At 69.6% G+C, this 11377-nt stretch overlaps 1 protein-coding gene across 1 annotated transcript; it reads left to right on the top strand.

The window, feature by feature from the left end:
• The first annotated feature begins 429 nt into the window (after positions 1-429).
• On the top strand, positions 430-10906 carry ENDOV (endonuclease V). Its single transcript, XM_062174841.1, has 9 exons — positions 430-497; positions 834-1005; positions 4015-4149; positions 4307-4346; positions 5146-5258; positions 5404-5472; positions 5930-6058; positions 7985-8058; positions 9286-10906. Exons 1-9 carry the CDS (start codon positions 442-444, stop codon positions 9572-9574), a joined length of 1077 nt encoding a protein of 358 aa, XP_062030825.1. The 5' UTR covers positions 430-441; the 3' UTR covers positions 9575-10906.
• The last annotated feature ends 471 nt before the right edge of the window (positions 10907-11377 follow it).

Genomic DNA, 11377 nt, shown 5'->3' with positions numbered 1-11377 from the left:
CGCGGCAAGATCCGGCCCCGGTGAGCCGACCCCGAGGACCCACCGAGGCCGGGGAGCGCGGCTGGCTGTGGCGGGACCCCAGTCGTTGCTCTGAGGCAGCGGGGTCCAGCCGCAGCCCGAGCGGCCTGCCCGGCGCGCTCCCCGCAGGGCCGGGGGCCGCCGCGCCGCCCGGGGCACAGCCGAGGCGGCGGCGACAGGGACGCCCGGGCGGTGCAGCGGCTCCTCCCGCTGGCCACGGCCCCGGCCGCCCGCGGCAACAGATCCAAGCCACACGGCGCGCAGGGTCGCCTCGGAGCCGGAGGCGTGCGTGTGCGGCCGCACAGGGCGCCGCGTCCACGCCACGAAAGTCTCGGGGCCGCGGCGCCATGACAACGAGGAAGGCGGCGCCTGCGCGCGCGGCACCGGAAGTGACGTTTCCGGAAGGGCGACCGGGGCCCAGCCATGGCCCAGAAGGCAGCGGAGCGGCCCCCGGAGGAAACCCTGTTGCTCTGGAAACGGTACTGGGGTCCGGGAGGCGCGGGCGCGGGGCCACGCTGCTCTCCGCCGGCGCTCGGACCTCGTATCACCGGCTGTGGACCGGCGCGGCCGGAACGCGAGCCGCCGAGGCTGGGAGCCGCTTCCGGCGCCGGGGCGAAAGGGCCTTCGGGAGTTGTAGTCCGCCGGCGGCGCGGTTCTCGCTTCCGGCCCCGCGTGTCCGGGGCGCGCGTGGGCGGGGTCCGCGGGCTGCTCGCGGTGCGGTGCGGTGCGGCAGGGCTGGCCCCGCTCTGGGCGGGAGGGAGGTCGCGCGGCGTTGGCAGTGGCCGCGGCCCGCTGTGACCCGTCCGCCCTCCTAGGGAGCAGGCCCGGCTGCGGGCCCGCGTCGTCGACCGGGACACGGAGGCGTGGCAGCGGGACCCCGGCTTCTCGGGGCTGCGGAGGGTCGGGGGCGCCGACGTGTCCTTCGTGAAAGGGGACAGCGCCAGCGCCTGCGCGTCCCTGGTGGTGCTCAGCTTCCCCGAGCTCCAGGTAACCGGGCGGCGCAGCCCCCAGGCCCGGACCCTCGCCGGCCCGGCGTGGCGTGGCCGGGGCCTCTGAGTGGAGGAGAGACGAAGGGCGTCCTCTGATGGTCAAGGCTCCACCTCCTGGTCTTCCCCTGCGTCTGGCGTGGTCATGGCTCCTCACCCCGGGGGCGGCGGCAGCGCACCCCTGGGTGCCGTCCCGGGGACCCCGCCTTCCCCTCACGCCCACCAGCTCTGTCCCCTGGGCACAGCCCCCCGCCCTGCAGAGCGCTGCCCCTGAAAAGCCAGGGGCTACCAGGGCCCGGGCCACGTGGTAAATGCAGCCACGCCCGCTGCTGCCCTAACCTGCGGCTCGGCGCCCAGCACGGCGCCCGCCCTCCCCCTGCCCGGCCACGCGGGTCTGGCTGCCCGGTCTCTGCTCTGCTGGAATCTCCGTCACGTGGCCGACGCCTGCCCACCCCCCACCGCCCAGTGTGGGCCAGGAGCCCCCCTCTCGGTTCCCTCCGGTCAGGCTGCTGGCACCGCTGCCCTCCGCGGGCAGCTCGGGATGTCAGCGTGGTCAGTGGTGAGGGCCTCTGCCAGGTGGCCCTGTCAGCTTCGTGCTGTGACCTCGTGAGACCTGGTCACCTCCCCAAGGGCCCTGTCACAGTGCCGTCACCCGTGGGTTAGCATGCCAGCGTGTGAATTCGGAGCGGACACGGGCGCTCAGACCGCAGCCGTCGGGAGTCCTCTTGGCTGCACCGGCGGGAGCCAGGTCGGCACCAGCCGCACTCCGGTCAGCCGACCCGAGTCTTGTGCACACCGGTGCGTGCGCCAGGCCTCTGCTGCCCGGGTCTGCGTGCCCCCCTCATCCACCGCCTGCTCCTGAGACACCCCCCCCCGTGGCTCTGAGCTCTGCGTGGAAGGACCCCTCCCATGCTTGGGGGAGGAGCCTGCCGGCTGTGGGCGGGCCCCAGCGCTGCCCCCTCCCCCAGGCCCTTGGCCTCGGCCTCCTTTTTCTAGCTTGGAGGTGACAGTCGTGTTAACGCCCAGCTGACAGGCTCTGCTCGGGAGTAGGTCATGCGTGGAGGCAGTGAGCCCCTCCGTGAGCGCCAGACCCACTGAGCTGCACACCTGGAACCCACGATGTCTGTGGCGTCTGCGGTGCATTTCAGTAAAGCTCTTAACAAATGCACGTGGGCAGGCCGGCATTGTGGCAGAGCCGGTGAAGCCGCTGCCCCGGCGCTGGCGTCCCATATGGGTGCTTTTCGAGTCCTGGCTGCCCGCTTCCAATCCAGCTCTCTGCTAGTTTTCTGGGAAAAGCAGTAGAAGATGGCCCATATCCTTGGGCACCCACACACACTCCCAGGCTTGGGTGGCCCGTGCAGACCACCGGCTCCCAGCCCTGGCGCCCACGCCGCCGGACGTGCAGATGTCCCGAAAAGTTGAAAAGAAATACGTTGAGTGCCCAGGTAGCTTCGTGACTCAGCTGTTGCTGATTTTGCTGTGTCGTCCGTGCGTGTGTGTGCGTGCGTGTGTCCCAGGGTGGTGGCAGTGCCCCCCCCCCGGCCATCAGCTCCTGAGAATGACATTTGACATTGTCCTAGGTAACGGCAGTGTCGGAGTCGCACCTGGGTAAAGCCATCAGCCGCCCCCCACGGCGCGTTCCCGCCGTGTCTGTGGGAGCCCCGTGGTGGCGGGGCTGCTGGGGCTGGGTCGGGCTCCGGAGGTGTGGAGCCGGCTGGGCCTGGGGCTGCCGCCTGGGCTGCGGGGGTCCGGCTGTCTCCTGCCCGTCCCCAGGCGTGGGCGACGGAGTTTCCCTCCTCTCCTCTTGGGCCGGCAGCGTGAGCAGTCACCGTCACCTGTGGGGACTCCGGCCGCACCCAAGCCCCACACGTGTCCTGGGCACAGTGCTCCACCTGCCGGGTTCAACGTGAACCCGGATTGCCCTGTCTGCCGTCGGATCGGACCCTCCGCACGGGGGGCGTCGGCACATGGCATACGTTCCCCACTGAGTTGCTGGCAAGAGCGTTGGGAGCTCCAGACCGGTACGGGGGCAGCTCAGGTGAGCCAGCCCGCCTGTCCTCAGGGGCGTCCAGCCGCTGACCAGGTCCCACAGGAGCCGTGCAAGTCGTGATTTGAAAGCCAAGAGATTGGGGTGACTCAGTAACGGAAATGTGGGGACATGGAAGGTTCTGGAGAACGTGTCTCCACATTCAGGCAGCCGGACCCCGACGAGACCCCTGGGGTAGGAGACCCGGGCTCTGAGCAGCTCCCTGTTCGTGCTCCAAGCAGCCAGTGCTGGGGCCTCCCTCGTCCCTGACGCTGTGGGTGAGGCTCTGCTGGAGAGGCCCTGGGAAGGACCCGCCCTGCTGAGTCCTCGGGTCGTCCAGGCCGACCCCGCGGCCACCTCTGCCCCTCCACTGCCCCCTGTCTGCGCAGGGCTCCCGAGTTGTTGCACCTGCTGTGCGGGGGGCTCACGAGGCCACAGCTGCCCCCTCCTCCTGTTCCGGGGTCACCGCAGCCTGGGGTTTGCTTTTCGAGCTCCCCCATCCCTGGGACCCTGTTCCCTTGCCGAGTCTCCGGCTCTGAGAGCGAACCTGCTGCACCTGCCGTCTCCCTGAAGCCAGTGCGGCCGCCCTTGCCCTGGGGGCCTCTGTGTGGGCGCAGCCTCTCCCCCCCCACCCCCCACCCTGGGCGGAAGCACCGGAGTGCCGGCTGCCGCGCCACCACCAGCGCTGTCCTGCTCCACACGGGCTCCAGCACCCTGTGCAGGCGGGGTGGGCGGGGCTGACCCTGGCCAAGCTCCTGACAGAGACCGGGCCCAGGTGGGCACCCTTGGGAGGACGTGGAGTTGAAGCCCCACAGCCGGTGCGTGGGCAGGTCATGTGTCCCTCAGTCCCGTCCCCTGCACCTCCCGCCCCTGAGTGAGGCACGGTGGGGGCCCAGGGAGAAGCTCTGGGGCCCAGGAGGAGGAGGGGGCTGGTGGCCGAGGGCCGCCTGCTGACCGGCGCGCCCACACCCACGCCCGGGACAGGTGGTGTACGAGGAGAGCCGCATGGTCCGCCTGACCGCCCCCTACGTGTCCGGCTTCCTGGCCTTCCGAGAGGCGCCCTTCCTGGTGGACGCGGTGCAGCGGCTGCGGGAGAAGCAGCCCGACCTCATGCCCCAGGCAGGTGCCTGTCCCCAGGGTGGGGGAGGGCCCTCCGCTTCCCCCCACCTGGGAGGGGGCGGCCCCCGCAGAGCACATGAGCTTCCTGGAAGAAATGCAGGACCCTGGCCGAGGGGCGAGCGCAGCTCAGCTGACCGTGACCCCCTGTGGTCTGCAGGTCCTTCTCGTAGATGGGAACGGGGTGCTGCACCACCAAGGTAACCCCCCAGGACGGCCCCCTCACACTGGCCCGGGGCCTCTGCCTCCTGCCTGGGCTCACTGTCACCATCAGGACCCGCGGTGCCCCCCCCCCTGTGCTGCCCACAGGGCCTGCAGTGGCCGGTCTCTAGCTGCCCACCCAGAGCCGGCTGGTCAGGCTCTCATCCATAACCTGGGCAGGGGCACCTGTGCCCTGTTCCCTGGGTCCCTTCCCAGACGATAGCCAGGGCTGGGCCAATGCCAAAGCCGGGAACCAGGGAGTCCATCCGCGTCTCCCACTCGGGCGACAGGAGCCATCACCACTGCCGGCCAGGGTCTGCGTCAGCAGGAAGCCAGAACTGGGCGCTCGGACATGGGACACGGTGACGCAGCTGACACATGGCCCACCAGGCCAGACGCCCGTGGCCGACGAGCTGATCCACTCTCATAGACAAACCTAGGAGGGGCGGCGTGGCCCTGCTGGCCGGCAGGTGTGGTCAGGGCCAGCCGCTGCCCTTGGACCCGCGCTGCTGGCATCACAGGCCTGCCGTCGGCACAGAAGGAGATCCAGATGGAGAGGGTAGCACAGAGCCCCAGGGGTGGCTGCCGGGGCGGGGGGCATGCTGATCTGGTCATCCACCCCACCCCGTACCCTGCAGTCGGGACAGAGAGGCCTGGGTCTCGGAGTCTGGTCTCCACCCAGCTGCGCCCTTGGGAGACTCCTGGAGAGGCCCCGCCGGCCCGTCATCCCGCACCTGTGTCCAGGCCTCTGGCCTCCCTGCTGCCGCCTCCCAGCCTCCCCTCCTCTGCCCCCGGCAGGCTTCGGGGTGGCCTGTCACCTCGGCGTCCTCACTGATCTGCCCTGCATTGGGGTGGCCAAGAAACTGCTGCAGGTGGATGGGCTGGAGAAAGACGCCGCCCACAAGGAGCAGGTGAGGGGGAGGGGCGGGGCGCTGGGGTGGACCGGGCCTGGAGCCCCCGAGGGGTGTTGCTGTGCCCAGGGCTCACTGACCTCCTCAGGGCCCCTCCTCTCCTCCCCCCACCTGCCTGTTTCCCAAGCTTTTCCCTGTCTCCTAGATTCAGCTCCTGCAAGCGGGGGGAGAGGCCTTTCCGCTGATTGGAGGCTCTGGGACTGTCCTGGGAATGGTGAGTGGCCAGGGGCTGGCGGCAGGCTCACGCATGCGCACACACCCCCCCCCCACAGTACATGCGTGTGCGTTGTGCACACGGGCATGCACACGTATACACGTGCACACAGCGTATGCACAGGTGCATAGACATGCAGTCGCACTCTCACACATACGTACTTGCACACTTACATGCCCATGCAGGCACACACGGGCACACACACGGGCGTGCCCATGCCCACACACATGCACGCTACCAGCACACGCACTTGCACCTGCGCACACCAGAGCTGTCCATTCCTGCCAGGCTCCTCTGACCCCAGCTCTCCTAAGAGGTCTCTGGGTCACCTTCCCTCCAGCCCCCTCCAAACTCCAGTGCCCGGCAGAGACTGGGCCCCTGAGGCTGGCCGCGCCCAGCTCAGCCCAGCCACCGGGACGCGTCCCGCAGGGCCATGACCTCCCCTTCTGTGCCGCAGGCCCTGAGGAGCCATGACCGCAGCACCAAGCCGGTGTACGTCTCTGTGGGCCACAAGGTGAGCCTGGAGACGGCCGTGCGCCTGACCCGCCACTGCTGCAGATTCCGGGTCCCGGAGCCCGTGCGCCAGGTACAGGTGTCGTGGGGGCGTGGCCTGAGCCGGCACCTGCCGCTCGCCACCTGCCCTTTACCCACTCCCCATCAGCCTGGGGGTGGGGGTGCAGTGGGGACAGGAGGATCCGCGTGGAGGACGCCCATGGGCGGCACCAGGCGCCGGAGTCAGGAGAGAGCCAGGGACGTGGCCCTGTGGGGCCCGTGGAGCCTGTCCTGGGGCCTCGCCACCTGGCCCAGGGTCGCCTGTGCCCCGTGCATGGCCCCACGGCCTCTCTGAGTCCCCTCCCGTGCTCTACCCCCAGTGTGGTTTGCAGAATCGGTTACTGTAGGCACGGAAGGGAGCCGCTGTCCTCGGGCCGGGGGCGGGGGGCGCTGTCCTGCAGGTCCAGGAGGAGGCCTACTGGGAGCGGGGCGCGGTGGCCCAGGAAGTTTGGTGTGCTCTGGGGGAGGTGTGGCCTGCGTCCAGGCAGCGGGATGGGGAACAAGTGGGTACAGCTGAGGTTGTCGGGGCTTCCAGAGGCTCCCCTGAGGCCTGCTGGGTGGGCGAGCAGGTCTCCCTCGGTGCGTGCCCACGGCCTGAGCGGAGGCCAGTTCTGGGAGCCACACGGCCCAGGGCCCCCGGCTCCAGTGCAGTGCCCACGCCGGCCTGCAGGGGGCAGCCGCAGCCCGCACAGGACTCGCAGGCCTCAGCATGGGCTCCTCCGTCTGGCCCCTCCACGTCCACAGCTTAGCTGCAGCCGAGGGTGAGTGGCCCTCAGGCCTGTGAGGTGTGTCCCCGGCCCCCAGGGGGCTTTTCCTCTTCCTCTCCAGCCCACCCGTGTGGTCCGGGGAGGCAGGCAGGAGACGCCCCCTCCGGGCTCTCAGCCCAGGGAAGAGCCCGTGGGCGGGCGGGGCGGGTGGGCTGCTGCGGCTGTGCTGCGGGCCCCGTCCAGCAGGCCTGGCTGTCCTTGCAAGGGCATTGTCCTCTTCTGACTGCTCTCCAGTTCCTAGGACAGTGAGGCCTGGGCCCCCCACCCCGTCACAGACCCTGCCGTGCTCCTACTGCCAGGCGGGTCGGGGGCTGTCCCCCAGAACACCCACTGCCTGCGCCCCTCCCCGTGCTGCCGGAGAGCCCCGTGGGGTGAGCTGTCCTGAGCCAGGGTCAGCGGCCCCAAGGCACAGTGCAGCCCCTCTGTGCCGGGTCGGGGGCTTCTGGGGCCAGGGCCTCAGGGCTCCCCGCTGCGGTGGAGCCCCGTTCCTTGTCCCACCTGCCGGGGTCCCTCCCTGCACCCCTCATTGTTGTGGTAACTGCAGAGATGAGTCGGGGCTCAGCTGGGGACACAATGAACCCCGGAGTGAGGTCTTCCGAGAAGGGGCTTTGGGGATAAAACCGCACAGCCGTGCAGTCCGGCTGCCGGGGTGGCCCGAGCCCCTGCTGGCCCACCCCTGGCCGACAGCTCGGGCCTGCACGCGCTGCCTCTGCAGGCCTCAACCCTGAGGCTCAGCTTTAAAAAAAGGACAGAGGGGAGGGGGAGAGGCACAGAGAGAGGTCTGCCCTCTGCCGTTCACCCCTGCACGGCTGCAACAGGCCGGGCCGGGCCACAACCAGGAGCCCGGGACTGCATGCGGGTCTCCCATGAGCGTACGGGGCCCAGGCACCGGGGCGTCTTCTGCTGGCTTCCCGGGCGCATTAGCAGGGAGCCGGGCCGGATGCAGAGCGGCTGGGGCTCGAACCGGCCCTGCGGCGTGGGATGAGACTCTCGGGCGGTAGCACCGTAGTGCCGGCCCACCCCGGGGGTCTTGGCAGCCCCCCCCAGCACACTGACGAGGCTGCCACTTCTGCTCCTGGGCCCTGGGACCCGAGGGAGCCTGCAAGGGCACTGGGCACTGGGCTGTTGTGCACGGGAGGGCGTGTCCGGAGGCCAGCCCCGCCCCTCACTCGGGCCCCTTCTGTCTCCTGCAGGCCGACATCCGCTCCCGGGAGCATATCCGCAGGACCCTGGGCCCCCCCGGGCTGCCTGCGCCTGCGCAGGGGCGGTGAGCACCTTGGGGCCCCGTGGACCCCGTGTGGGGCGTTGGTGGGGGCTGGGCCGTCCCTGCTGCAGGGCCAGGCCTGGCAGGGCACCGCTTCCGGAAGCTGCTAGGAGACCCAGGGGTCCTCACGAGGGGAGGACGGCGGTGTGGGCCCCACGTCTGACAGGAATGCTCTAGGAACAACCCCGTCACACACACACAGCCCTGGGGCCAGCCCATCTCCCCACAGGGCCCCTGAGCCTGCAGGGCGCTGGGTGGTGGGCGCCACAGACAGGGCGTGGCCTGAGGGGGCGGGCGCCACCCAGCCCTGCAGGGACAGCTGCGTGTTTTGTGCCCTCCGAGCCTCGGCCTCCCCTCTGCACCCGCAGCCACTATGCCCTCAGCTCTCGTGCAGACTCGAGCCCCTAGCAGCCATGCGCAGAGGGAGGCCGGGACCAGTGTGTGACCCACTGCCCGGAGGGAGGCCGGGCGCAGGTGTGACCCACTGCCCAGAGGGAGGCCGGGCGCAGGTGTGACCCACTGCCCGGAGGGAGGCCGGGCGCAGGTGTGACCCACTGCCCAGAGGGGGAGGGAGGCCGGGGTGCAGGTGTGACCCACTGCTCGGAGGGGGAGGGAGGCCGGGGTGCAGGTGTGACCCACTGCCCAGAGGGGGAGGGAGGCCGGGGTGCAGGTGTGACCCACTGCTCGGAGGGGGAGGGAGGCCGGGGTGCAGGTGTGACCCACTGCCCAGAGGGAGAGGGAGGTCAGGGTGCAGGTGTGACCCACTGCCCGGAGGGAGGCCGGGTGCAGGTGTGACCCACTGCCCGGAGAGGGAGGGAGGCCGGGGTGCAGGTGTGACCCACTGCTCGGAGGGTGAGGGAGGCCGGGGTGCAGGTGTGGTGCAGGCTGTGCTTGGCAGTCAGGGCTCCGAGCCTCTGCACTGGCAGAGCTGCCTGGACCCTGCCTGGGTCTGCCCCGCCCCCCTCAGCACTGCCCTCTCTTCTTGGCTCCTCGGCCGCCGGAGATGCTGTCAGAGCTGGGGGGATGGGTGGCTGGGACCCCCGGGTTCCCTGCGTGGGGGCCAGCCAGCCTGACTGCAGGGTGGAGCCTTGGCCAGTCTCGTCCTGCCTGGCTGTCTGGCCTGGGCCCATCAGCGGGCCCCAGGGATCCAGACCCAAGGCAGCTTCCGGGACCACCTGGAGCGGGGGCCTCAGGGCCGGCTCTGGCGTTGATGCTGCCCCTCTCTCTCAGTGTCACTGCACAGAGGCCACAGACACATCGCACAGGCAGCCCAGGAGAGCCTGCGGGCGAGGATGGTGCGCCCCAGCACAGACCTAAAGCTCCACCCCCAGGCCCCGGGAGTGGTGGAACTGGACGCCGTGAAGACCCCGCCACCCCTCTCCTGTCTCAGGACAGTGCCCCGGGGCTGGTCCCTGGGGACGGTGGGGGGCTGCCCTGTACACAGGAGGAGCTCCCAGCCCCAGAGACCGCTGACCACGCCGCCCTGGGGAAGCAGCAGGCACAGCCCCGCTCCTTGTGAGGTGGGGTGGGGTGGAGGAGCCGTGGCCACGGCGCCCCGGGCTGGGCCAGACCAGAAAGCAGGAGCGGCACCGCCCCGAGCAGTGCAGGGGAGCCGGGGTCTGGTGCACAGGTGGACCCCGAGCTGCCGGGACAGCCTTGGCCTCTGCTCCACCTGCACCATTGGATCTGTACCTCTGTGCAGGTTCACTGTGGGGTTCATGTGTAAGCCAGACCCCCCGCCAGCCGCACTGAGCCACCTCTGCCGCTGGGAGGGGTCCAGGCTGGGGTGGCCGCACTGGTCCGGACCCTGTCCTGCTGTCCCACCCCAGCCTGGCTGCTGAGTCAGAGGCCCCGCCCCTGGGCCCTGCTGCTGCCTGTTCCAGGCACGCCCTGGCGCTCCCAGCAAGCCAGAGCTGGAGGGCTCACGGCGGGCGCCACCATCTGCCCCCCGACTTCTCCCAGAGCTTTCCCTCCCAGAGCTCCATCAGGAGCTGGCCCTGCACAGGGCTGGCTGGGGTCTGCCGCCTCTTGCCCACTGGCCTCTGGCGGGGCTCAGAGCTCCCTCCCGTGGGCGGAGGCGTGGGAGGGGCTCGGCAGGTGCTGGCCCCAGTGATGCCATGACAAAAGAGGCTGACCCCTTACGTCACTCTGCAAGGCCATGCTGGCTCCCATGAGAAGGTCAGGGTCACCTCCGAGCTCCACTGAATCCCCTCTGTGCCCGCTCCGTGCCCGCGGGAGGGCCGCCTGGGCCGGGTGCCCTGTGGCGCCCCCTCCCGAGGAGCAGGCCAGGGTGGTGGCAGTCCTGCAGAGGTGTCTGCGTGGCCGTTTTGAGCTAGAACTCAGCATTTCGGCCCCTTCAGAGTTTAGTGGCCGCGCTGTCTCGGGCAGCCCTGCCTGCTGCCCCCAGGAACCCCGCGCCCATTGGCCGGCGCTCCCACGGCCCCTTCCCTGCGGACCCTCTCCCCGCCTCTGGCCCAGGGTCCCCTCAGCGGGCCTGGGGGCGGGGCTGGTGTTTGCAGCACTGTTTCCCTCGCCCCTCCATCGGCTGGTCCAGTTCAGTCGGTGTCCATCCATGGCTGCTGGCCGTTCGGGTGGCCGCCTGGTCCGGCTTGGTCGGTGTCCGTCCGTGGCTGCTGGCTGTTCAGGTGCTCGGAGCGCTCCCTTGGGTTTGTGCGTGGAGGGAATTTCTGGGCCACACGTCAACTGTTTCTCTCTGTAGGAAACCCTAATTGTTGTCCACGTGTATCCTGGGAGAAGCGTCTGCCCGGGTCCTGATTGGGTTGCTCTCTGTGACTGTGTTTGAGAGCCCTGTGTCCTGGGGATTCGATCCTCACCAGTTACATGGTTTACAAACACCTTCTCCCGTGGTTTGTGTTTTCATTTTTAAAAAGCTCTGTTTATTTATTCAAAAGATAGAGTTACAGAGAGGCAGAGAGAGATCTTCCGTCCGCTGGTTCGCTCCCCAGACGGCCACAATGACTGGGGCTGGGCCAGGCCAAAGCCAGGAGCCAGGAGCTCCTGCCAGGTCTCTCACGTGGGTGCAGGGGCCCAAGCACTTGGGCCATCCTCTGTTGCTTTCCCAGGCGCGTTAGCAGAGAGCTGGATTGGAGGCGGAGCAGCGGGGATTTGAACCGGTGCCGATCTGAGATGCTGGTGCTGCAGGCGGCGGCTTTACCCGCTACGCCACAGCCCTGGCCGCTTGTGCTCTCCTTGTATCTACAGTTCTGGAAGACCAGACAGTGAGGGGCCGGCTCTGGCGAGGGTCCCTGCCTGCGTCGCGTCCTGGCGATGGTCTCCTGGGTGAAGGAGAGATGCGGTGTAT

This window comes from Lepus europaeus, chromosome 18 (genome assembly GCF_033115175.1).
Source record: "Lepus europaeus isolate LE1 chromosome 18, mLepTim1.pri, whole genome shotgun sequence".
In the NCBI taxonomy this organism is placed as follows: domain Eukaryota; kingdom Metazoa; phylum Chordata; class Mammalia; order Lagomorpha; family Leporidae; genus Lepus; species Lepus europaeus.
This window is presented reverse-complemented; position numbering and strand designations above follow the sequence as displayed.

Coding starts and splice junctions, on each gene's coding strand:
- ENDOV (XM_062174841.1), top strand. CDS start 442: ATGGCCCAGAAGGCAGCGGAGCGGCCCCCGGAGGAAACCCTGTTGCTC. Junction 4,347..5,145: donor CGGGGTGCTGCACCACCAAG/GTAACCCCCCAG, acceptor TGCCCCCGGCAG/GCTTCGGGGTGGCCTGTCAC. Junction 5,259..5,403: donor ACGCCGCCCACAAGGAGCAG/GTGAGGGGGAGG, acceptor CCTGTCTCCTAG/ATTCAGCTCCTGCAAGCGGG.